Genomic DNA, 26,923 nt, shown 5'->3' with positions numbered 1-26,923 from the left:
GGGTCTTAGAGCTCCAGCTCCTGTAGGGAATCCTTTGATTCTTTTGTGGTTTCAGAGATTCTCCTGTCAGTCACCAGTTTCCTGTGTGTAAATAAATTTAGGTCCATCCCAACTATGTAAAGAGAACCTTCTCTTCAGTGAGTTAATCTTACTCACTGGAAGTGGGGCCTTGTCAATCAAAATGAATTACAGTCAGTAAGCAGCCAAGAAACCTAGTAGAAAATATGCTCAAATTTATCCTTACCTTCTGCTCTTTGTACTGGTCACTATAAATTACTTTGTGTCCAGTCTTATTTCCTGTTTTCCCAACATTTGGCAGGGAGTTTGCCTGAAAAGACATTCCAAGAATCTCTACAAACTTAAATTTAGGGCATCTCTCCATTTGAAATTCTACAGCAGCACAGCTCCAGCGCTTCAATGTAGACACTATCTACGCCGAGAGGAGGGGTTCTCCCATCAGTGTAGGTAATCCACCTCCCAAAGAGGCAGTAGCTAGGTCGACAGAAGAATCAGGTCAGTTTAACTACACCGTTCAGTGATGTGGATTTTTCACACCCTTGAGTGATGAAGGTGGGTAGACCTAATTTTTTAGTGTAGATCAGGCCTTAGAGTCCTGTATCAGACGTGCTAGGCTGAACCTGAGCTATGTTTAGATGCTTTTGAAAGAAAAAATAATCTCTTAATATTTGAAGTGGCTGAGGGACCTTCTCTCACAGAACAAATCAAAGATTTCTGCCGTATAGATTGTGAGTTCCTGTGATTCAGGATATCACAAGCCTGCACCGCTTTAAAGTGTCAGCCTTGTACTGCATTCTGTTTTTCATTAAGAGTAGGGGAAATCCCTTAGAAATGTCATCTATTTTCTGTTCATGGGGCTGTGGAGAAATTACTTTGGGAAGACGGAATGAAGATAAAGAAGTACATCTGTTGATGAAAATGACCGTATTAAAAGGGTAAAAGTATTCTTTCATGTATCAAGGAAAAAACCTGAATATTTAGTGAGCAGAGATATACTCGATGAATCCACATGGTGGAGTAAGTGTGTTTATGTTTTTGAATGGCTGCTGCAATAAAACATAAGCAATATATTGCTACTAGAGGGAACTTTCTGATGTTTTAATGTGGTGTTGTGTTAAAAGTTACATATTAAGAAAAGATATTTTCCATATATATATAACAGGGACTAAGAGAGACAAAACACCCATATACATTTGTATCAAAGGAGGGCTTTAAGGAATTACTCTTGGTTGAAGATGCTACTGAAAAAGCAATTCCCTTGTTGCCTCGACTCGTTCCAGTGTTAAAGGCTACTCTGGTATGTTTCTCTTATTTTTCATTTATTGTAGTCTTGGATTTTTTTCTTACAAAGAAAAAAGTCACAGTTTGGTACAAGTGTTGCAGATGGGAAACTGTCTGAGTCCTAGGATGACAGAAGCAACCCATGAGAAGTGGGGCAGCTCTCGAATGACTCTTCAGGCTCTGAGAGAATGTCTACACTCAGTGTGAGCCTGTACTTGAGCCTGGGCTCAAGGCTAACCACTCCTTGCATTTACACTGCAATTGTGTTAGCCAAGGGCTGGGACCCAGGAGGGTCCAAGCTCAAGTCAAGCAGGGTCTGAGCCCTATTTCTTTGCAGTGTAGTCTCTACCCCACTTGACTCAGGTCCTAGGAGTCATTTGGAAGTATCCCACAATTCCATGGGACATCTTCCTTAGTCCTCTCTATCCCAAGAATCTGCACTCTATTGAAAACAGAAGACCCTTCCCTCTTTCCCTGTTGGCAAACGGAGGCAGCTCAGGTCAGCGTTAACTTATTCTGTTCTGAGCACCAATCTGCAAGCACATTATCAGAGAGCCTCCTGGGTGTGCAAAGGAGAGCGAGTCCATCAAGCCTTTTGCAAAGTGGGGTGCTTCCTGGTAATGTGCAGGGTGGGCAGTAAAGTTTTCCTCCAGTGTGTCATGTTCCTAAGGCTATAGTGATCACATTTTGGGAGGGGGAGTGCGCTAGGGACTCTGAGATATAATTACTTTGATATGGCTGTGCACACTGCAGTGTGAACACCAGAGCACTAGGTTCGAGCACAGGTCAGAAAATTCTTAACCTAGGGTTAAAATATAATGTAGACGCTCAAGTCTAAGGTTCCCTAACACAAGTCAGCTAACTGGATTCCCATTAACCTTGGTCTTACGTTGCAGTATACTTACCATACTCAGAGTGTGGGAAATAGGCACCAGTAGAACTTCAATATCATTGTGCTTTATGTATAATATGCATATAATCAAAGGTAAAGGGACATATGAGGTAAAATGCACAGACCCACAGCAAATAGATAAGACTGTTTTATGGAAGGATTGAAATAAAATTAAAGGGGTTCAAAGGATAAAATGGAATAGATCAATGGGGAAAGAGGAATAACATTAGAAAATGGGACTAAGCATACTTTTTAAAAATGTGTATTACAGTAATTCATTTGAAGGAATTGAAAGGTTATGGCAAGGCAAAAGTCTTAGGTTGGAATGGACCTGTATGGGGACTCTTAATACAATGGCCAGATCTGAAAAGATGCTTAGGTACCTAAATTCCAGATTTAGGTTCCTTTGCAATCCCTAAAACCCCCCACTTGGCTGCCATCCAGCCCTGTAGGAACCTAAACTCAGTGCTAAATTTCCACTAAAAGTTCCTTAGGCATGTAAGTATCTGCCTCTGAGCAAGCACACTGCTGCCTCACTCTAGGCATCTGGATTCCTCTCTCCCACCTAAGCCTTATTGTTATCCATGAGCCAGGGGAAGATAGGCAGAGGAATGCCTGTTTTGTCTGTGGGGCCTGATCTGGTAGGCATGCTCAGAGGTTCAGCATTGCAGCACCTAGCTCTCTTTATGGATCTGTGTCCAGGTCTCTTTTCAGGATTATATTTCTGGTTTTCCCACTGACTTGCTGTGTGAGTTCAGCCAAGTTAAATTACTTGTTAAATTACTTATTATTTTGCTGTGCCTCCGTTTGTTCACCTATAAAAGGGTAGTAATTGTTATTTACCCCATGGGTTTTATGGGGATGGATTAATACTTGAGAATTCTTTGAGATCCTCATGTTATGGGCACTACAGATGAGTCAAGTAATATTTGTAGCCTTTATCAGTTCCCTGGGCCTATTCTGGTAGTTCTAGTTATTCAAACTTTTTCAAATTTTTATCCTTTTTGTCTGAACTTTTTCCCAGTTATCTTCTTACAATGTAATGCTGAAAACTAAATGCATTTCTCTAATTGAGGCCTAAGAAGTACTTCATATACATCCATTACTACTACTATCCAGTATAACAAATAGTGGATCCTTACAGAACACTAATGACTGTTCTGTGTAACACATTTTGTTAATGACCCACAATAGATCCTTGCAGGGACCTCATTCAATATCTTCTTCCAACCTAACGCTACCATTAATAGTTATTCTGGGTTTACCAATTTAGTAGCTAAAATTACTTACTATACTATAATTGCAGCTAATCCATGTTTCTTGAATGCTTTTTAAAAATGTTATAGGGTAATGTAGTAAACACCTGACTAAAACTGAGATTCTGTAGATGAGTAACTGCACCTGTGTTCTATTCTTCATGTTTCACTTCAGGAGTGCCCAGTCAGGTCTCAGGTCTGCAGCCATCACCAGTCTCTGCAGGGGGACCCTTGTCCCACTCCCATCTGACATGGGGTTTTAAGCCGGCATATAGCCCTGCCTTATACTGGGATATCCCCAGCAAGCTAGTCTGACTAATGGCCAGCACCGGTAAAACTGATTTCTCTCTCCAAGGGCTATGAACAATGTATTGCCAGCAGTGACAAGTTACCACACAGCTCTTTCTAAACAAGCACATTTATTTTTTAAGGTGAAAGCATTGCAGAGAAGACATAATAAAAACAACAAACTGATTTAAACACACACTAGACATACCAGGATCACCCATCAGTCTTATGGGGCCCTAATAGGCCAGAGTATTTCATATGGTTGGGGCCCCTTTTTAATTCGTGAAGGAGCTGTGGTAACCCTCCCCCAGGAAGTAGAACATAATCACATTCCCTGTCCCACAGGTTACATAAATGTAATAAAATATGTTCCCCCAAAGATACTGCATGCTGTTACAATAACAGTCACATTACTATCGTTTCTTTAACCCAGCTTGCTCTCCATCAAATAAATAAATGATTAGTTGTCACGCTACAGAATAAATGAAAGTCTGTTTCATTCTGAAAAACTTCTGAAACTTGCCATCAGCATCCAGTATTGGATGCTGTGTTGGGTGTGTTTCCCTTTTCCCCCCTGAAAATACACTGGCATTTAAATGACACATGCTTGATATTAACATATTCAATAATGCTGTACTTGTGTTTCTAAACCTCTTCAAACATTAGTTTCAGTGCTTTGAAAAGGTAAAGCACTGTGTAAGTACTAATTATTGTACTCAAGAGATTGCTGTTTTAGTGAGCTTGCACATTTGATCGAGAATTACTGTTTGATAGCAGTTTATTAATTTTCCCCCCTCCCTTACAAGGCCCATTCAAACAGTGAAGTATTTGAAAGAGGATTGAATGCTTTGGTACAGCTGAGTGCCATTGTTGGTCCTGCTCTTAATGATCAGCTGAAACATCTACTCACAAGCGTAAGTACAAAAAATTGGCACAGTAACTGTGCCTCTTCATTTTTTATGTTACTTTTGTTTAGAGACTTCCTGTCATTTCACACAAAGATGATGGAACTTTCAGCTGTTCCATGAAAGGCATTTCTTGATAAGCTTTAGCAGAGACCCATAGTTTTATTATAATATATGGTGAATTATAGAGCTCTAACATTCAGTATATGCTACTAGACCAAAAGAACAATTTGTACAATAAACCCCCCTAAAGACTGAGACATATTAGTTACTGTGTTTTGAAGGGACATTGTTTATTATAAAATTACCTGTGAATTTTAAATATTAATATTTAGTAACAAAACCCATTAAAGTTGCTGTGATGGGGAGGACTAGGTCCTGAGGCCCCCTGCTGGAGTTCTTATGGCCCTGCCACACCCCACCCATAAAAGGGCAGTAGAGAGGTCCTCCAAGCTGCCTAGAGTGGCTTTGTGGGAAGCAGCCAATCAGGGCCCAGCAGGCTAATAGAAGACGAGCTGCAGGGCCAGACTGAGGAGAGTGGATGGTGCTCCAGGCTGGCTGCTGGGACTCCACGAGGACAAGACCCTGAGATTAGGGTGAAGAATGTGCGGGAGCACGGGGAAGTGGCCCAAGGAATTATAGCAGCAATGCAGTTTATATAAAGGGACATTGCAGATGGCTGCTATCTATAGGGTCTCTGGGCTGGCACCCAGAGTAGAGTGCTGGCCCGGATCCTCACCAGCAGCCACTGGGAAAGTGGCCTGGACTTTGAGGCACCCCAGAAGTGGGATTGAACTGTAGAGGCCCCGCTGAAGAGCTGGAGCCAGAAAGGCCCTGAGAGGATGAAGACATTGCCTCCAGGGAAAGAGCCCTGGAGCACTGCTCTATTCCGGAACAGGGACAAACAGAGAGAGACATTACGGAGGGCACTGAGAGAGTACCCCAAAAGGGGGTTGCGTTGCTTTTATCTCACAGGCATACTGTGTATGACTTGGCTAGAGGGCTGAGTCAGTGAAGACCCACCACAAACAGAGAGAGAGAGTTCAGGCACACGCAGTTGGCCAGGGGGCACTTGCGAGAGGTGAGTTCAACCACTTTACACTGGTACCAGAAGTAGGATTGTTCGGACCAGCCTTTGCAAACAAGGGGACCATGGAAGAGCTGATAAGAGCTGTAGGCCAGCAGCAGCAAACTGTGGCAGCTTCAAAGCCTCAGCAAGCCACCGAGCAACAGCACGGCAAAACCCGGGAGGGGCTTCAACAGCAGCAACTCCAGGATCACCAGTCTTAGGCTTGGCAGGGAGCCTGGCAGCTAAAACAGCGTCTACCCAGGCCCGACCGTGCAGGTGCCACAGAGGAAAGAGTCAGAAGACCCCGCCCCGGGGAGCTTTAGGTAGTATGGGCAAGGGGGTCAGGTGAGATGGATTCAGCTTGATACAAGCCATGGTTGTAAGTCCAGCCCGGTTGCCATGAGGGCTGCTGGGACCAGTGAAGGCCAGGTGGATAAAGACACCCAGCCACGAATGGCTGAGGCCCAAGCTATAGTTAAGGCAGAACAGAGGACTGTCGGGACTCAGTTTAGGGCTCGGAAGGCTACCCAGGGATAGGTTTTTTTCCATTGTGGGGAAATGGGCCACATAAGAAGGTATTGCCCCCCCTAACTCAGGAAGTCAGTACTGGTACTATCATAGTCCCAGGACTCCCTGTAATTGGCAAACCTGGTAGACAAGGAAGGACTGAAACCCATGTGATAGAAATGGGAAAGCAGTTGTGTGTCTTGAACAACCCTTTTTCTGAAGGGAAGACCCAGCCTGCAGTGTCTGTCCTGAGGGAAGAGAACATGGGGAATGTACCTAATGTGTTGCAGGAACTGAAGCAAGGCCAGGGCCCTGAAACGACTCCTGGGAAGAAGAACCCAATAAGAAGCTCTGAGGGACAGTAGGGTTCCCTGACAGGAGGTGTTGGAGACAGAGGGAAACTTGTTTCACAGGGCCTGGGAGCTCAGAGAATGACTGACGGATAGTCAGGACTCTTGGTTGGGCACCAGGCACCCCTGCAACCTGCAGAACCAGATGAATGCTCTCTGGTATGAACTAAATAACTGGTTAAAGGCTTATGAGACCCAGGTCCAGGGAATAGAACAGAGCCGTTTTCAAATGGTGAAAGAGCTGGACAAGGAGCTGGGGACAGACCAAGCAGGAGACAGCTGATCTTGAGAAGGTGAAGCTGGCGCTGGCGGCCAAATGTAAAGAGGTATCCAAGGCAAGCAAAATGTGTCTGCCTAGTGAGTGAGACACTGGCTACACAAAAGATGATAGGCAGGTGAAGGAGGTGAGCTGAACCGAAACCTGGAGTAGGTGGTCTCCAGCCTAAAAGATAGAAGAAGTTGGAGCATCTGCTTGTTTTGGAGAGGGAATGCTCTGCCTATTATAGAGACCAGTGGGCCCATACAAAAATAGAGATACAGGAGAGAGAAACCCTCTCCTTGAGCAGAATTCTGAAAGAAAGCCAGCAACAGAAGCTGACTCGAGAAAGGACACAGCAGGCCTTAGAGGAGCAGCTTACCATACTAGGAAAAGAGCCAGAGACTAAGACCAGAGATTACCCCAAGGCTTGTGTGGATACCAGTGGGTTGGCTGATGGGCTAGGCACCCAGAAAGGCCTCCCGAAAGGAGTGGGTAGCAGTCTAATAAAGAAGTGGGTGTCCTGTGGCATAAACAGGAAGTTCCCATGTACAACGGAGGCTGCAATAATAGCAGTAGCCCCTCAGCTACACAGCAGACCTCTACTGTAAAGGACTGGGATAAGCTAGAAGAGAAGGCTGCTACGGCTGATCAGAACCAGGCTGAAATCCTGGAACTACGGATATAGGTAGCTTAATACCAGCAGGAGCTGGAAGAGATCTGCTCTTCATGGGAAAGGATTGTAGGGTAAGCACTAAAATAGGAGCAAGAACTGACCCATCTCAAAGTTGAAAAGGAGACAGCGGACCAGCAGTGCTTACTACTGCAAAAGGAGCTGACCAAGCTCTAAAACCTGATCAAGGTCCAGCCAGGGTCAAAGTCCAACTTGGCTAAGGAGAAAGCTGGGGTTTTGTGGACTGAAGCCAGTACAGAAGGAAGATGGCTTGGATAGGGACATACAGCCACCTGATGAAGCAGAGAGCTGCCTGACCATGCGTCTAAAAATCCAGGATCATGATATAGGGGCAAAGTAGGGCAACAACTGGACCTCTGCCAAAAAGAAGAGCTCTTCTCGGAGGAAAAAAGAAGCTAAAAATGGTCCTAACCTGCTGAATGTTATCCACACGATAGTGTGGGTATAGCAAGAACAAAAGTGAGTGGACAAAACAGTACAGTCCCTGGTCTTTGGAAGTCCTGGAAGCGATCTGAGCTTGGATAGAGAGATCTTTAACTCTGAAGGGTGTACGTGCAGATGCATTCAGAAGGACTCCTCTCCAGATCAGGAGGCCACAGTAAGAGAGTTTATTTCTGGGGAAATCCTGGCTTTGTTAACCAGCCTAGAGGCAGTAAAAGGCTTTTACCATCTGAATGCCCCCTATGTGGTAAATTATGACATGTCACTGACTATGGAGGGTTACGCGCACTGTATGGGCTACCTACAAAAAGGGGGACCTCGGGCTATGGTCACTTCATATTTCTCTGAGGGAGATAAGGGTATTGCCAAGGACCTAGTGGACTTCCTAATGTCAGCCAAACAAGAAGTCCTCCCTCCCCCCTCCCCAGCTGAGAAACATGGCTAAAGGGTACCTTTGGTTGAACCTACCTTTTGAGATTGGTTTGCTCTGAATAGAAGGAGCTCCCAGAGAGCCTGAACAATGAAAACCTCTCCAGACAAAGAGTTCTGAGAGGAATCCTAACTGGGGCAATGAGATATTAAAAGTTCTCCAGGTAGAGAGGCCTGGGAGAGAAACCCTGAGAACCAAGGCAGAAACTACCATGAATAGCTCTCCAGATAGAAAGGCCTGAGAGGGAACCCTGCTGAAAAGGGGACAAGCCCTGCTAAAAGGATTATAAAAGCTCTCCAGGTAGAAAGGCCTGGGATAGAAGTACTCTGAGGCAGCAGTGCAAAATTAATAGGTGTGTCACAGAGCTACTTAAGGAAGGAGCCTGAATTGGAAAATCTCTCCAGGTGAGAGAGGCCTGGGAGAGAAGTTCTTGAGCAATCAGGGCAGAAAGTGAATAACTCTCTGAGGCAGAAGACACGCATCCATTGAGGTGAGAAACTGCCAAATCTTTCCAGGCAGAGAGGCCTGGCAGGGAAACCCTGAGAAATCAGGGCAAGGACTACTAAAGCTTCCTGTGTAAGAGACCGGGGAGGGAGAGTCCTAACAAACAGGGGCACAGGCAAAGGAACTCTCTAGACTATTCCCAACAACTGTTTCGTATTCCTCTTGGTACTCTTGTTTTGCATCAAAAATAGTTGCAAACAAATATAAAAGCTATCTGTCTATGGATTTTATACTGCCACCCATCATTGCAATAACTGAGCATTTTCTGCAAAGCTCTGTTTTTTGTTTCAGAAAACTTTGTCTTCCCCTTTTGCTTTTGACCATGTGTCTTACTTTGGCATTACCTACTATGTGTAAAGTAATGATTCTTTTTGCTTTCCCTTTCCTGAACTAAGGTGAAGCAGTATTCTAAAGCAAAAATAAATGTGGTCGGTTTTCATACATTGTGCTTCAATCATCTTTTTTCCAAGTTATATTTATATTTTATTTTATTCCAATAGATTTCAAAGAGGTTAATGGACAAGAAATTCAAAGAGCAAATCACTGTTGCATTACAAAAGCTAGAGCATTATGGTGGAAAGGTGAGTTGAACAGATTATTCTCTGTATTTTACATTTTGTTAAAAAATATAAAAATATACTTGAATTTAAATCATGTCAAGAAAACTTTGAAATCAAGTCTCTGAATCCTTCAAGCTTTGCTCCTGCAAAGACTTATGTATGTGCTTAACTCTACACACTGGAACGACTGTGTGTAAAATTAATCATATGTGTAGGTTTTGCAGGGTTGGGGCCTACTGGTGTTGTGTAGTGATTCATAATGTGAAAATAGCTTTATTTTTCCTGTATATGAATTGTGACATAGAAGAGAAATAGAATCTACTTCATGTAATACAGTCACTTATATTTTATATTTATTATATATTATATATTTATTTTACATTTCTGTAGAGAATACTTAAACACCTAAATTGTCAAACATCCTCACACTAATTTCTTGTGCTCCTTCATAAGAAACTTAGATGCACACCTTAACATGACATTCCAAGGATCCACACCTACATAGGGATCCACGCAGCAGGCCTCTTAGTCCCACACTGAGTCCCCTTCAGTGGGACTCCATTGAGAAGTAACTGCCTGTCCACGTAGATGCTCTTTGCAAGATAAGTGTGTAAAACATTAAACTGTTTCTGCTAGGAGGTGTGTGCAACCTTACTGGTGAGATGGAACATTTGCTATTCTTTTCCTCCCTAGACACCAGAAGAGCTCTATAGTTCTACTTCCAGGGCTTGAAATTTGTGAGGAAAAAAGTTTACCTACTGCAGTGACATGTAATGTTTTTAAAATACTGGCTTTGTTAGTTAACCTAACGTATTTAAATGTCCGACAGTAAGCATCAGTTTGATCCATGTTCTATCTGTAGTAACGTTTTGTTTTCCCAAACAAACAGGATTTTTTTCCAAATCAATAATAAAACAATTACTAAGAAATACTAAAATTTTGTATAAAAAAGTAAGAGATATTTTATACATTTTTATATTCAACATTCTGATATCCACTTCTCCCTTTCCTTCTTTTATCCTGTTTTCTACCCTCTCTTCCTGTCCCCTTTTCTTAAGAGAAATTCTTAACCAGTATTGCACCCCTCTTTAAATTCTCTCATTCCTCCCTTGTTGTCTTTAAATTATCTCCTAACTCTTATCGAGGATTAATTCTGCCTTTGTCAAACACACAGCTTCTATTGATTTAACTGAGAATTACATATGTAAGAAGGCTTTCGAATTGGGCATTTGATTTTCTTTCATTCACCCTCCCACCCACCCACCCCTTCTTCGGTACTCACTTCAAATATTGAAGAGGAAAATAATGATGCCCCGTAAATGGTATTATTTAAAAACAATTTTACCAGCAGAACACGTGGCTTATGGAATTTTTAAACCCTGTATGTTTTTTCTGCGAGTGCCTTTTAAAAGAAAAAAAAAAATTATTCGAATGAGAGCAGCAAGAACTTAGCAGTAGTTAATAGATAACCCACAAGCCATTGGTACATAGAACCTACCCTCCTGTAGTTCTCCCATCTATTTTCTTCTGTTATTTTACCAGTTCTTTGCATGTTTTTTTTTTTTAAAGTTATTTGTCTCTGCTGCTTTTCCTATGAGAAAGAGATTTGATCTCTCTCAAAATATTTAATGTTTTTTTGTCTTCAACTCTCTTCTTTTGATAGTTTAGTTTGCATGATGGGTGTTTAGATATGTATAATTATAAGGAAATGTTGTAACACAGATTGCCACTTGGTTGCCTTCAGAACTAAGTGCTTCTTACTGTGTAAACTTCATTTTTATCAACAGGAGAGTGTAATGATCATCAAATCTAAAATTCCAACCTATTGTTCCATCTCCTTTTGAATGAGAGAACCATATAGTCATTTACACTGCGTAGTGTCGTTGTGAGCGTCAGAAGCTGACTGTGGATGCTGTTGGAATTTCCTTATGGTACAACTTATTCTAGTAAAACTAACCACAAACATTCTGTAATCTGGCTTGGGAGAAAAAATGAAGATTAAGTGAAGTGTGCCCATAACATCTTGTGAAAAAGTGTAATTATGGCAAACAGTTAATCATTTTTATTAGATAAATCTTTTTGTGTATCCAGTCTTATGTTTACAGTTGCAGTCAATAATTGGTTATCTACCATCCATTTTTTCAGCTGTAAACAAAGTAAATGTTAATTCATTTTTGCTGTACATTCCTATTTCCTTTAATAATTCTGCCACACTTACTGTGTTTATCAAATGTTACATAAAAGGTAGACTTTGATTGTAATTATTAATTAAGCAGTAACTAACTCACTGCTAAAGTGCATATACATATTTGTTATATGATTTCTTTCCATGATGAGTGTTAGAGATGAAAATGTGAGTTTTCTGTTACAAAAGAACTGATTTCAAACTAGTTGTACAGTATTGCTCTAGTAGTGTAAATAGGATAAAAACACCAGGTGTTGGTATTGGAATACTGTTTTTCATATTCCATCCCAGTAACCCTTCATTTTGAAAACTGTCACATTGGGAACTTAAATCTTAGCACAGTACTGAATTAACAGTTAATTCAGGATGCGTGTATTGAAACAGTAAATCCATTTGGTTAAAGAAATGCCTGTAGTCTAGTATTTTTTCAAAAAACAAAAACATTCTGCTTGTTTTTCTTTCTTGTATTTTATTTTTATATATATAATTTTATTATTTATTTATTTTTTTTACAAAATGTGCACATTTAGTTTACGCAAACATGCTACAGCAAATTTCAGGTGTACATGTATTGTACTACTCTTATTCCTACACTGGTGATAGCAGAGCAGCCTTCAACATTCCATCTCTACACCAGAATAGATACCTGATTTATTTTTGCAAAATAATGGTTGCAGCATTCTTTCTACGCCAGTAGCCCCTTCACATCCTTTGTGCAGAAATGTCACAATAAAGATTGGCATATCTTCAGTAGCGTTTCAAAGTATTGGCCTGGAATCACTCAAAACAATAGTACAATAATTTTTATTTCTTAATTGTGATGGGGAAAAGATAATCCATTTTAATCTTTCACATCTGTGCAGTTATGGTTTTTTAGGTCCAGAATTAAAGCTGTTCCTACTTTGATAGAATTAATGTTCCTCAAGAATGTAATAGTAGTACTGCTTATAAACAACATTGGTGTATAGCTAAAGTTTCTGCTTCTTTTTTACTCCCTTTTCATAGTAAACAGACCATTGAAACAGATATTAGACTGTCTAGATATTACTGCATTCTGAGCACTGAAGTGAGATGGAAGCTTCAAAAGACCATTATCTCCTTTTTCCTCATTAAAACCGGTAAGACACGTACTTCTGGAAATAATGGTAAAACTAGATTTTCTTCACAAAGAAATTTGAAATCAAAACCTTTTCAGATCCTTAATTTTGAGCAGAAAACTTTGCTGACAGTCCAACCAGAATTACACATACAATATATAAGACTTCAGGTACTCATTTCATGAAAAATTCATAAATGCAGATTTATTAGGTAAGGATGATCTGTTTAATACCTACCAGTTGTACATGTCTATCTGAATCATAAAAATTTTTATTATAAAAAAGATTTCTTCCTCTTATGTAAATTAGCTGGGCTTCAATCAAAGAGGAAAGAAAGCCAAATAAAATTGGATGTTGTTGTAGGAGATATGTATTGCTCATCAACTGTAGCAATATTTACTCAAAGTATTATGTAAAAATGAGCATTACACCATACAAATGTGAAAAGGAAATGCAGGATGATTTCTCTGTAAAACAGAGGCTAAGACACTTTTTAAGGATTTTTAAGACACTTAAAATCCGGGGGCTGAATCCAATACAAACAAGTATCAAAAACAGCTATTTTTGATCTCCTTGTGTTAAAGCCTCTTTTATCTAGGGGTTGGAATGGTAATAAAGCTGTATAATGGCAGATGCTATGCTGTTTTTGGGAGTTGTGGGGTAAAACCTAATATTTTTAGCATATCCCATTCGATAAAGGACAAATTATTACATCCTAACCTTTTGGAAATCATTTTTGGGAGGAGGGTCTTTTAATAAAACAAAACTTATTTGCATAATACATGTCTCAGTGTAAAGCTGAGCAATCCTACATATGGTAAATGTGGCAAATCCAGCTTTAAGTAATGTTGCAGAATAGTTCACATTTGTCCATTAATTGCAGACTAAACCACATTGTTAAATCACATTTTCAAAGAGCTGCATGGAACGCATTATGTTTTCATCCTGTAAGAAGAAAAAAAAATACATGTCAGATTATCTTATATTTCCTATACAGAAGTGTACAGAGGGAAAAAAGTGGGTAGAAGTCACTAATGTTAGTTACTGACAGCAGCAACTTGTTTGGAAAAATTAATAAGTGATCATAAAACTTAACTCTGAAACTGGTACTGATTTTAGAAAAAAATACCAAAACTATTAATAAATTACTGAAATTAAAAAAATTAAACTGAAAAGAGCATATTAAGTTAATTTGTGTTTTTGTTAAAACTGTCTACACTGTTTTGGAGGTAATCAATTGAACTCTTGAAACTCTGTTAAAAAAAAAAAATAGTGGTAACTTCATACGTGCAGTTTGAGTATAGTCAGTAACTTCCATATATTTGAAATTGTTGCTTGGCACAGCATATTCTCCTCAAAAAACCCTTTGGCATTATCGGAGACTATTTTGTAGATTCAAGAACAATTTAAAACTGAGTCAGCACGTGCATGCAGCACGATAATTCTCCCAAATACATTGTTAAAATTGTTGACTCCTCAGCTCAGTTTTCCCCACTGGCAGTACGACATAGGAAGTCTTCTCTGATTCTACTGCTTGTTGATATTAAATAGGGAACTAATTTAATCCATTTTTATTTAAACTTTTAGCAGTGCCCTTACACAGTTACACCTCTATCCCGATATAACGCGGTCCTCGGGAGCCAAAAACTCTAACCGCGTTATATCGAACTTGCTATGGAGGGCCAGGTAGGGAAGGCTGTGCCTCCCCAAACAGCCTGGCCCCGCCCCCTATCCGACCCCCCACTTACTTCCTGCCCGCTGACTGACCCCTCAGAACCCCCGACCCATCCAACCCCTCCTATTCCCGGTCCCCTTAACATGCTGCTCAGAGTAGTGTGTCGGAGCCAGACATGCTGCTGCCCTAGGCGCTGACTCCGTGGGTGCTCTGGGGCTGGAGCGCCCACGGAGAAAAATTGGTGGGCACAGAGCACCCACCAGCAGCTCTGCGCCCCGCCCCAGCTCACCTCCGCTCCGCCTCCTCCTCTCCGCTTCTCCCCCCTCCCTCTCTCCTTCCAAGGCTTGCCGCAAATCAGCTGTTTGGTGCGGCAAACCTGGGAAGGGGGAGAAGTGGAGCAGCGGCGCACTCTGGAGAGGAGGCGGAGGTGGGTGGGGAGTGGTTCCCCCCCCCCCCCCCCCCCCGGGGCCCTCCACGCCCACCCATCCCCACCACAGCTCACCTCCGCTCTGCCTCCTCCCCTGAGCGCGCTGATGCTCGGCTTCTCCCCCCTCCCTCCCAGGCTTGCGCAAGCCTGGGAGGGGAAATGCTTTACCGTGTTATATCCGAATTTGCGTTAATCGGATCACGATCACGTTATATCGGGGTAGAGGTGTATCTCTCTCGAATCATCAAAATGTACTGGTCATCCCCCCACTAAATAAATATACATAATAATGATGACTCACAGCAGTCACAGTAAAACTACCCCTTAACCTCCACCTCTAAGAAAATAATTTGGTCTTGAATTTAATACTACATCTTTCTCAGTAGTGAGTATCTTATGAAGAGTGCTATCTCCTAGACCAAGGTAGTTCCAGCTCCTTTTCCACTGCTTATTTCAGCTGTGATCTCTCAAGTAATTAGGGCTCAAATCATTCAGGGCTTTCTTAATAGGTTAAAATCCTTGCCTTGAATTCCACCCAGAAGTTTACTGATGATAAACTCTCAGCATGAAACTCCACCTAATAAACTAGCCCATGTTCTTCCCTAGCTCTAGTTTCCAAGTGGTCTTGTCATGTAGCTAATTACCATAAACCAATCTCGAAGCTAACTGTAGCAAGGGACACATTGGAGTGAAAACGGTGAATTTGTCTCAGCAAATGCAGTTGGAAGAAACTGTACTTGACCAAGTCCATAATCTGGGCATCTAGGAGCAATCGAGTATCTTCTTAAAACCACATGGTTTCTGCAGCTGTATTTAACAAATGGCGTTTGTACTCTCTTACTGAAGGTTGTCTGTATAATCATATGGCTCCTTCCCCCAAACATTTTCTGTCTTTTATATGGATTGAACTGCAGTCAATAGATCCTCCCTCCACTCCCTTCAATAGATTATTCGTTCTACTCTATTAATGAGGTCAGATGTGATAAACAGTAGTAAAATACTTCATAACAAATCCAGCAACAAAACCTATCTTCACATGATGTTCTAAACAGAATCAGTAAATACCAATTACCTACCAGCAAAAAATGTCTCCACTACTAGAGTTGTGATGCTGTGTGGAAGACTGTCCAAATTTCCTCTCTAATAATAGGATAGAACACCAGTCTTTGTAATGGTAGCAAGCCCATTTTTTACCCACTGCACTGTACAGCTGTCCCAGTTCCTACAGTCTCTTTTCAGGAAAACTTTGGGCCTGACAGCTAATCATAGGTTTAGCCTGTGTTTTAAAAGCTTCTTTCAACATCTTTTTCATTTCCAAAATAGGAAATGAATCTGTTCTTAGTCTTCCTATTCTATCAACAGTGTGATGTTGCTTTGTACTTCAACTATAAATCAGTAGCTGTTTGAAAGAATTTATTCAATCTGAGCTAATAACAATCAGATATTGTGTTAGGCAACTGACGTAGTGCTAGTATAGGTTTTTAGGTCAATGCAATTAAATTCACTGATACTCTTGGGCTCCCTTTACCTATTATTATCCTTTATGCAAGACCACAGACTCTGATATATTGGAATTGTAATCAGTGCTATTGGCCTTGGAAGCTACAGGGTTTTTTTTAAGTTCTAGTGTGATAACTAGTGTAGAAGGCTACTAACTACATTAGTTTCTTCTATGTACAATTATCCAACTAATAACTAGTTTGCAAGTGTAGCAAACACAATTACAGTACCAACTCCTAAATTATGGAAAAGTATCAGAAAAACTGCATTTCACACTGGGTGCATATTAATTAACATATTAATCTTGGTGATATGGGCTAATATATACACACACACACACACACAAAACCGTTTATAAATAAAACAAGGACCTGGTACTGGCATTTGAAGGCTGATTTTGATCCTGCAATAATTGTATTTGAGGAACACACTGTAGGAAACGCAGTTACACAGAATAATTTTGCAGTAGAGAATTTCTCTCAGCTTTTGGTTCATTTTATGTATTGTTTTATCTCTTAAATTAATGAATAAAAGATACCATAGTGAACCTATTGCAAGAAGTAGAATGAGCACTGAGAAATTCCATTGTTTGATAATAAAGATAGAACCTATTAAATTAAGTCTGGCTACAATACTGTAGATGTTATATACAGTTAGAAATTTAAAAAAAAAGATTTTTTTGGCCAAGCGTGATTAGATGCTTGCATCTTCCATGTTGCCACCTGTAATTTTTAGTGTTGGCCTAAACAAAGTGTCCATATCTAACCCAACCATGCTTATCATTAAGCTCTCTTTGAGTAATCTGAAGCTCATCAAATGTGGGTTTTTAAGGAGTCAGGTGAAAAACAAAACACTGAGAATATCTGCTGATAGTCTTGAAAGGCCAAGTTCCAGGCATTGATGCCCAACATACCTTAACAGCCACGGCAAGATGTAGGAGATGAGTTTCCAAATTATTGGGTCCCGAAGTATGTAGGGATTTAAAGGTTGTCACTCATGCTATGAATCAGAGATGGACTACTCAGTGCCAACATATCTGATTACTCAGTAACAGCAAAGGCTATAACAGCCTGCTGAAGTTGTGAATCATTCTGGAAAAGAACCACATTGTAGCCCTTACTGCACAATACCCCTCCATTCCTATAGATGAATTTTCCTACCCATCTGCATCATTGCCAACTTGTCCAGATTCCATCTGTAATTTTACACCCAGACTTATCCAAACCACAGTCAGGCACGGAGGAAATAGCAGAATTGGCATTTAATGAGAGGGAGACAGATGAATGCCATCTGCCTACTGGTGATCCGTCTGCCTGAGCAGCCTTCCAGACATACTGAACAAGAGAAGTGACAAGATAAAACCCTACAGCACCCTATATTGGCTCTCTCCAGGAAAGAAAACTTACTCAGCAACACTGCAATCTTAGACAGGAGTGGATCCACTACAAAGAATACTATCGATACTATGGTCAATGGTATCCAAAGCTTATTCTTATTAAGAATAGTACATCATTGGCTAGGTCTCACTGTCTCCTTGTCTTTGATCCAACAGGAATTTCCCATGGAATACCTAGAGGTTCAAGTAAAAAAAACTGACAAAGTCCGTACCATCTTTTATATTTCCTGTGCAGCTTTCGGGCTACAAGGTGTTTATAAATTGTTGCTCATGGATAGACATGCTTTTCCTAGTCTTGCTTACCCATACCTGTATTGCGAATTCTTGTCTGCTGGCCCCCTTTTCATATATACCAAAAGGGCAAAACATTGACTCTTATTGTTGATTTTCCTAATCTCCTTTCCCCTATCTAAGACAATCCAAATAGAGCTGGTATGTCCATTGAAATCTACTGTATTTTACTGTATTTATTGTTAGACAGAATTGATGGTTTTAGTTTGAGAAAAGAACTGTCAATGGCTACAACAATCTGCATGATCTAATCAATTGTTGCTAGCCCTTTTTCCAGTTTGGATCTCAACACTTGATCTTATGTAGTATGACACCCTCTGTATGTACCATGCTCGTCTAGTAGCTTGTAACCTTGTACAATGTACAAATAACAAGAAGCTTTGGTGTTTAATTTTTTCATAATAAAATTGCAGAACTCATTTTTATAAGGCTGTCTTGTCTAACTGTAGACAAGTTCTTAAATAATAGCACATTCAGTTATCCTACAATGAATAAATGTGAATTCTGGCAGATATATACCCAGCACAAGACTCAAATATTCACATAACAATTTGTCTACTACATGGTAGTTTTGCATAGGAAGAGACGATGCAAACACACTAGTGGAATAGGTGAATATTAGCTTTTCAAAAACTATCACCTCTGTGAATACAAATATTGTATATGTTCGCACATGTAACTGACTGTTTTGTAGAACAGGTCGCCAGACATACCTTTTTGTAAAGGTGCCTAGAAGTGTAAGCTACATCTTTACACCCAAATCCTCTAATTGGTAGTACCATGTGTCAACCATTTAGCCAGCTGATAGGAGTAACTAAATATCTCACATTTATCATTACTTACTTTTTGGCAGCTTTCAATGAATTCATCTATGGTAACTACCCCATCTTTATTCTTGTCCATTTTCTGTCCAGAAAGAATAAGAACATTTGCTTAAATCATGTTAAAATCCTACTTAAAAACACTGAATTTATTTATTACTTATTTCAGAGTTATATTGCAGGCTGGTGGCCACCCAGGTCAGGGTATCATTTTACTAGACACTATAAGTACGTTACAGTCCCTGCCTCAGAGAGCTTCCAGTCTATAAAAGTCTAGACATAACAGATCAGACGGACAAGTAGGTTGGGATGGGGGCACAGGGAAGATAGAGTAACAAAAATAATAGGATGTGCCAGTGAAAACATGGGAGTTTTCTTGTAGACCATCCTTTTTTGTTGTCTTGCCCTACCTGGAAAAATGTTTCCACATGTTGTCTAGGGGCATCCTCTTTGAGAACAGGATAAGTGCATTTTCCCATCATATCATATATAGCTTTCATAATATCAAGCATTTCCTGAAGAGAAAAACATGTTTATGTAAATGTTTTAGAACATGCTCAAAATCTTTTGAGCATTTATAGTTTAGAAGAAATATTTAAGACTGTGCCACAGTCAAATTGTGATTGAACAACTTCAGGAGTATAATGCACATGGATCACTTTGAAATTTAAATTAGCTACTGACGCTAAGTACAGACACTCCCTGGGTTACGCAACCCTGACTTACGCAAATTCACATTTATGGAAAAAGTCCTATGGAAATAGGATTTTTGAGTTGTGAAAATTTTTGTGTAACGTACGGGTATACGTTTCTGACTTATGCAAAATTTGAGTTACACAAGGCTTTCCAGAACGATTGTGTAAGTCGAGGGGCATCTGTAACTGAAAACCCTTAAGTAGATGCAGATTTATGCTTCTGAATTTAAATACTTTACGATATCTAAAAGTCCAATGATATTGTGGAAAGAAAGCTCCAGTGGATCAGTAAGTGGAAACAAACCAACAAAAATTTGTAGCAGAAGGTGATTGGGCAAAATCACGTCGCCTTCCTGTGTGTGAGTTTCCCCAGCTTTTGTAAGGTGCTTTGAGATATGTCGCTGAAAAGTGCTCTATAAGAATTATTATAAACATGTAATTCATCTGCCAATATGTTGAATAAAATGCTGTATTTTAAAAAAAACAAACCCTTTGTAATCTTTATGTAGTGTCTTGCTGAAACTGTTAGTACCAGTACCATTTACAGTAAACACATTGAGTCTGATCTTGCAAAAACTTATGTGCATGCTCACTTCACCTTTGAGTTGTCCCATTGACTTTGATGAGTAAAGTTCAGCATATGCCTAATCCTTGCAGAATAAGGCCCTTTAGAAAATAATAGCATTTTAAAGTGTTCACTTGCATTTCTGGATACACATTTTTATGTACAAGTACCCTACATAGTTCTTGAAATTCTGTGGGCAAATGTAGGTATTCAAAGGCATGCCCATTGTGCCCGTTCCTTAAGAAATTTGGCTAGCTATGTCTTCTATGACTACTAATAAAATCTAAATTTGTGGCTAGTTCTTTTTAAAAAAAAAAAAAAAGTTAAGTTTATATAAAATACATTTATTTTAAAGTTGGTGGGAAGAAAAAAATTTATCTAGTTGTTTGCTACCGAACTCAGTTTTGACAGCAGTTTCTCTAAAGCCATTTTCCTTTCAAACCAAACTCAAAGGGACACGTACATGCTGTGGTTTCAGTTATTGTGGCTACAAAATGAATTCTTACCTCTTTAGTTATGTATCCATCCTTATTTATATCATACAAATTAAAAGCCCAGTTGAGTTTTTCTTGTACTGTCCCTCGGAGTAAAATTGAGAGACCCATAATGAAATCCTAGAAAGAAAACAAAAAAAAACCCTAGGTAGTTTGAAGCTGAACTATATATTTCTAAATATGCAACTTTCAAATCCTGGACTCCAATGTGATAAATTCTCCAGTGTAATACCAGGCTGGAAAGAAGGATTGTTGCTTCGTCTTGTTTTTGGTAATTAGTCGTATGTTTTAAAAAGACATCTAGACTTTTTAGGTAGTACTGCCAATTCATGGTGGATTGCTCTATTATACAAGCAATAATCAGTTTTCTAGCCTCCTTCTGTTAATGGATTGAATGTACTGTAGTGTATGACTTAACCTTATAAAATGCTGCATGCAAGCCGTTCCTGTTGAAGTCAATGTGGGGAAAAAACACATCACTGCTGTGGACAGGTCAAGAACAAAGTCTATGTACTTCTTAAACCCATGATTTAGGGCTTAACTGGAATTTAAATGGCAATAACTTATTGTGGAATGCTACATGGGAGTAAATGTCACACACGAGAACAATAATAAAGGTAATATTCTCAGCTCTTACACCTCTGCAGAGGTTTTCTTCAGAGGCTGGCTGCTCTATGCATTGGAGCGCAAACAAAAAAAAGGCAATTATGAGAAAACTATTCGTTAGAGAAACATAACTTTATTTTTACCTCCTCTATATGAAATACAGTGATAATTGTAAATTAAAATATTGTAGAGAGAGTCTACAGAAGTAAAACAACAAAATCTGAATCCATTCCTTTGATCCTTGGTGGTAGAGGACTCTGACAGATTAACATGTAGTGAGCTTTCAGAGAATGAAATTAGTCAGGCTACATTACTTCCCTATAGGCCAAGAAGACTAACGATTAATAGACTCGTGTTACACTAGTCCTAGAACTAGAGTTGTGTTTCAGAATTACTATGGTTTTATAGCAGCATGAACCTCATTCAAACGGAGAATTGACAAAAAAGTCAAACATTTATTGGTTGTATTTCGTTCATATTTTTAAAGAGACTTGGTGAAACCAGGGCTTTATCGTTCCCAGTCCCTTGTTGGTCCTGACCTGATTTTGTGACATCATTGTTATTGCCATAGGGCTCATAACGTTGTTGTAAAGGCTCAAAGTCCTACCACAGCCCCAAACCCATTGGCTACAAGGGTTAAATAATTCTGTACTGACACAGGGCAGGTTTACATGTTTATTCAGAGTTGAAAAAAAGCCAGTATTTTGGGGAAAACAGCCAGTGGGGTTGCATCAGGGACAAAGAGGGGCTGATGCATCATGTTTTAGTTTTTTTTCCTGGATGGCCATTACAGTTACCCTTCCAAGTACCTACTGAGGACAAGCTCAGCTAACGCCGCACAGCTCTATTAAAGTCCTGTCTTTCTTGACTAGTGTGCTCTGGGGCTTGCTGACGTTGTCATAGTTTCCAGTATTAGTGCATCAGTGCACTCGCCTCATGAGGCATCTTAAAGATATGAATCCTGAAAAACATTTTACTGACCTTACTTATAGCTTCAGCATCACAAGGCTAAATCGCTATGCAGCTCTTTGATAACATACTGCCAAATATTAAACCATTATGCTTCAGGAAATTCAGAACAAATTTGATCATATACTTTTAACAATCATCATTCCTATGTTGCTGTTCTAAATCTTGATGGATCTTTTCCTGAAAAGTCTAATGCTGTAGTGTCAGCTTTCATGCTGGCATTTCCTCCCCATTCTACCCCTTTCTGGTGCTTCACCATTCTCTTGTTTGCGCCCCTTCACCGGCTGTACTCAAGCTACACTTCCTCGGAGGCCGAGCAGCAACATGGCTGATGACCAAATTAGCTATCCATTTTGGGAGCGGCAGAAAAATGTTCCTCTTGCTTTATCTTCCCATCTTAAATAGTTGCGCATTCAAGGCTTAACGGCATATTTTGGAGCACCTCCTGCATGGGGCTGAGGGCACATTGAGGCTCATGGGTGTTGACAAGACTCAGCTCTCAGGATGTGCTCCACATCGTACAAGATCAGCCCCTGGCTTGGCGTCATATTTTCAGCTCTATTACCCTTGGGACTAGTAGACACTACTGTGAAAGTAAATTGCTTTTTCGTTGAATGTTCACCTTGCCCTAAGGTATAAGTCCATCTCTGAACTGCTAATAAGGACTAACACTGGTAGGAAGTTGTGACGTGTTGTCTAAGAACCGAGTTTTTTTGCTATGTATATGATTGCTGTGTTGTGGCTATCTGAAATTAAAGCAAAGCCTAGAGGGATGAAAAAGCTGATTCATCTTTTCCATTTAAAAAAAGTATAATTTATCTTTAATAGTGTACATTTTTAGCCTGCTCATGCCAACCTTCACTGTATATATTTATTATATATATAAATATTATTTATTTATGTAGATTTCAGTCTAAAAACTTGAGGATGCCTATCCAAACTCTGGGTGCCCTTGACATACATAATATATGAGTTCAAAATATAAATCACTCAAAACAGTAGCATTTCTTCTTCCTGACCTTTCATCCATCATTTGTTCATGGAGGCCAATGCAGTTTAAAATTACTTCCTAATAGTTTTATTTAAATTGTGTGTGTGCAAAATTTAGTGCTTTGGGAAGCAGCCAAGTTATGAGTGCTGGAACATGAAATCCATTATTAATCCACATAAGGAGGAATACAGGCATCCATGTAGCTCACCTGTGCCCTTGAGAAATTATTTTGGTAAGAAGAAAATCTCTCTCCCCGCCTCCTTGGGTTTTCAATTAGTGCCCATCCCCATAGTATCTAAGCACTGTCACCATGCTAAAACTATCAGCAAAAGTGCGAGCTGCGACTCTGGTCTTCTTGAGGTGAACCAGTGTGAAATGGAAGAAAACCATCTATAGACCACCAAACAAGTTCCTTTGGGGTATGATCCACAGACACATCCTTGGAGTCAGTTCTGCAGCCATTCCATGGATGTTACTTTTTACATACAGTGGCTTTTTATTAGTATTATTAAGTGCCAGTGTTGCATTTGGCCGAGTGCCAGGTTGACAATGGCTCCATGGAGCTGGGCCCATGCTCAGAAGGGGCCCCAGCCTGCTCCACTTCTACTGTGCCCCAAGACCCTGCTGACTCCCCTGCCCACCACTTGCTCCTCTTGGCCTGTCCGCTGGCTGGCCAAGGGTTCCTCTCTGCCCCCTGGCCCCATCCCCTGCTCCTCTTAGCCCCCTGGCCGGACCCCAGTGCGCCTCTAGCTCTGGGCAGTCTCCGCTTCCACCACCTGTGGACATAGGGAGTCAGGGGGTGTTGTGCAGGGAGGCTGTGTGGTGTGGCATGGGCCTGCCCCCGAGGGAAAGGGGCATGCTGGCAGCACAGGGCCAGGAGGCCACTGTGCATCTGGCAACTGCCGGTTTGTAAATAGGGCCCTCACACTGGGTGGAGCAGGGCCGCCCCTACCATGCCATTCCCCATTGCCTCTCGCTGGCCCCTTGCTCCGGAGACTGACCTCCCTGCACCATGCTCCATTGCCCACAGATATGTTTGGTGCCAGGCCCACAAAAGGTTAATCCAGCCCTGAACAAGATACGGAGTAAGACATGATTAGGAGCTTTACTTTTCAGTTTATGTTAGCACTCGTAAGGGTGTTACTTAATTGATTAGTTCTCCTCAAGGAATAACTGAGACAAAAGCAATCAGAAAGTCATTGACAACTTTGTTAAGAGATGATTAATCATCTTTGGAAAAGCAAATAAAAGTTAAGTTACTCATAGATCACACCCAAAGGCTTTAAACAGCTCTTTTGCAGGTAGGGCTAGCTCCACAAAGGGACGAACTTTTAAGTACCCTATACAATATATAAGGAGCTATAGGTGCATAAGCATGGGAGCCATAAAAGCCAGCATACTGAGCTGCCTAGGTTTTGACAAGAGAGGTTGGTCTACACCTGCCGTTCTCAGGGAGATAAGCACCTAACTCCAGAGCTTCTCAGCCATAATCTTTCTCCTGGAGTTTGGCATGTTAGCAGTGCTTAATTTATTTCGGGGCTGAGGCCTGGCACCTCTACGCTTGGCAGTTCATAGCCCCAGCACCTCTGGGCTTATCGCATCAGTTATGAAAGTTTTAAAAAGTTGCTTGACCACCCCCCCACCCCCCCTTGCACCTAATTGCTCGAGCCCCAGCACCTCTTTCCTTACCAATTAAGCACTGTGCGTTAGCTGGTTTGTTTGTTTCATTGTTTGGGGAGGAGGGAGGTGTTACAAGAAATGGAGATGGCGGCAGTAGACGCTTTACAGACTTTAACCCAGTGGTTAGGGCATTCACTCAGGATGTGGGAAATTCAGGTTCAATCCCCCAAATGTAGAGAAGGGATTTGAATTTGGGTGTCCCATCTCTTAAATGAGAGCCCTAACCCATGAGGTATGCTAGGATAGCACCCTCTCAGTCTCACCTGCATATTCTGGTGTGGGGCGTCTTCTGTTGCCACAGTTCCACTGTCTAATTAACTATGCAATAAGCCAAAGAGAGAGTCAGAATCATTCTACAGGCCAGTGGTTTGGGCATTTGCCTCAGAGGTGAGAAACCCAAGTTCAGATCCCTTTACTACATCTGGCAAAGATGGGATTAGAACCTGTCTCTCCTACATTCTGGGTGAGTGTCCTAACTACTATACTAAGGGGGCTGCCTTTTTCTCCCCATCACCTCCAGCAATTTTGTGAGGATTTAGGCCAGCTCTGAGCATACATAACAGCTCAGGCCCTCCAGATGAGATACGCAGAGGGAGCCTACTTTGAGGATCCCACTGGGGCTAAAATGTGAGATAGGCACCCAGCTTGAGGCAGCAGTGCCTATGCTCTCTGGCAAAAACGTATGCCGCTACAGGATTAGGCAGCAGTTGAGTGGGGTCTTGGAGAGTCTCAGTGTCACCTAAGGCTATGTCTACACTTAGAGTACAAAAACTGCACACACACCCTAGCATAGGTATAAATAGCAAAGTAGATGTATCTTTACTCTGCTCCCCTAAGCAGTGTCTCACCCCCAGAACCTACAGGTATGTACCCTACACAGCTCTCTACTCATCCAAGCTGTGCCTCTGATGGCTATTTTTAGTGCCCCACTGCTGCCTCAATGCCAGAGCCTTTCTCTGCTGCCTGCCCCTGCCCTGCCTCACCAGAGCCTTTCACTGCAGTGTCCAGCTGCATACCCTACCACATACCCTACCAACCACCACCAGTGAAGACCAGGCCACTGGGTACCCAAAAGGGCATTTGGCTACCTAAATCTTTGTGTGGATCTAGTGCACAACACCTCAGCCCTGCCAGTGATGAGTATTACTTGGAGGTTACTGAGTGATCTCAGTGCCCACTGGCCCAGATCCTATAAGTTGCTGAGCAACATCGTCTGCCCATGAGGATGCTTGAAGTCATTCTAGATCAGGAGCACTGACTTCAATAAGCATTGAAGGCGGGTCCTGATATTTAAAGGTATTTACGCATTGCTGTCTTCTGAGTTGCGAGGGCTAAGGCACAGATCCTCCCACTGGCACTTAAATACCTTGGAGAATCTGGGCCTAAGTGAATTAGACAGCTAAATCCCATTTTCAAAGCAATGTAGGCAATTAGAGGAGGCAAGTCTCATTGAAAACAATCCATGGAATTTAGGCTCAAAAGGTCCAGATTCATATAGGTACTTAGGCACCTAGGTCCAATATTTAGACATCACTGACTTTCGCAAAAAAACACTGCTCAGCCACCTACTGCCACAGGGGCATAAGGTCACTAGGTGCCAAGGTTTCTGCTGGTGGGCAGGTGCAAAGCTGCTTAAGTCAAAGCACATACAAGCTCAGGCTCTACACAAAAGACAAAAATGGAGGGTGTATGCATATACCCAGACCTAATAGCCCAGTGTTAAGGCACTAGGCTGTGGGAGACTTCGGTTTGAATCCCCACTCTATCTCATCCAGAGCAGGAACTTGAACTCAGGTCTTTCACCTCCCAGTGAATGTGCTACCCAGCAGGCTAGTCTGAGATGGGTATGTCTCAATCTCTGCTATTAGTGCTGTTCCGCTTTGTATAAATAATTAAATACTCACTGGGCCAGTGAGAGAAGAGCATAGTTTCCTGTGACACCCAGGTTCCAGTCCCTGCTCCAATAAATATTATTTATACAAAGTGGAACAGCTTCAACGAGCGTATTAAAAGACACCCACCCCAGCAGTTATGTGGGAGGCAGTAGACCTAGATTCAAGTCTTGCACTATAGTAGGTGA

General features: G+C 41.1%; 2 protein-coding genes across 13 annotated transcripts in view; one reads left to right on the top strand and one right to left on the bottom strand.

Annotated features, from left to right (window-relative positions):
• Positions 1-17,912, top strand: part of PACRGL (parkin coregulated like) — a 37,562-nt gene extending 19,650 nt beyond the window's left edge. Inside the window, exons 5-10 of one of the 4 annotated variants that reach the window (XR_006290171.1) lie at positions 1,181-1,315; positions 4,542-4,649; positions 9,392-9,472; positions 11,239-11,804; positions 12,642-12,754; positions 17,888-17,912. Coding sequence is in view for 2 of the 4 variants with exons in the window: in XM_043544588.1 (XP_043400523.1) it covers positions 1,181-1,315; positions 4,542-4,649; positions 9,392-9,472; positions 11,239-11,295 (381 nt within the window). In the remaining 2 variants the exon portion in view is untranslated. Of the gene's footprint in view, positions 1-1,180; positions 1,316-4,541; positions 4,650-9,391; positions 9,473-10,144; positions 10,222-11,238; positions 12,043-12,641; positions 12,755-17,887 lie in introns of those variants that run through there. The other 3 variants (XR_006290170.1, XM_037897997.2, XM_043544588.1) reach the window with 3 other exon arrangements.
• KCNIP4 (potassium voltage-gated channel interacting protein 4) overlaps positions 12,746-26,923 on the bottom strand; it is an 840,337-nt gene continuing 826,159 nt past the window's right edge. For 4 of the 9 annotated variants that reach the window (XM_043544587.1, XM_043544585.1, XM_037897992.2 and 1 more), the window contains 4 exons: positions 20,610-20,717; positions 19,254-19,358; positions 18,866-18,928; positions 12,746-13,678 (listed from right to left, as the gene is read on the bottom strand). In XM_043544587.1, the coding sequence (XP_043400522.1) occupies positions 13,631-13,678; positions 18,866-18,928; positions 19,254-19,358; positions 20,610-20,717 (324 nt within the window). In that variant the 3' untranslated portion in view covers positions 12,746-13,630. Of the gene's footprint in view, positions 13,679-18,787; positions 18,929-19,253; positions 19,359-20,609; positions 20,718-26,923 lie in introns of those variants that run through there. The other 5 variants (XM_043544583.1, XM_043544582.1, XM_043544586.1 and 2 more) reach the window with 2 other exon arrangements.

This window comes from Chelonia mydas, chromosome 4, assembly GCF_015237465.2.
Source record: "Chelonia mydas isolate rCheMyd1 chromosome 4, rCheMyd1.pri.v2, whole genome shotgun sequence".
In the NCBI taxonomy this organism is placed as follows: Eukaryota; Metazoa; Chordata; order Testudines; family Cheloniidae; genus Chelonia; species Chelonia mydas.
The sequence above is the reverse complement of the archived record's forward strand: the minus strand, read 5'-3'. Positions and strand labels throughout refer to the sequence as shown.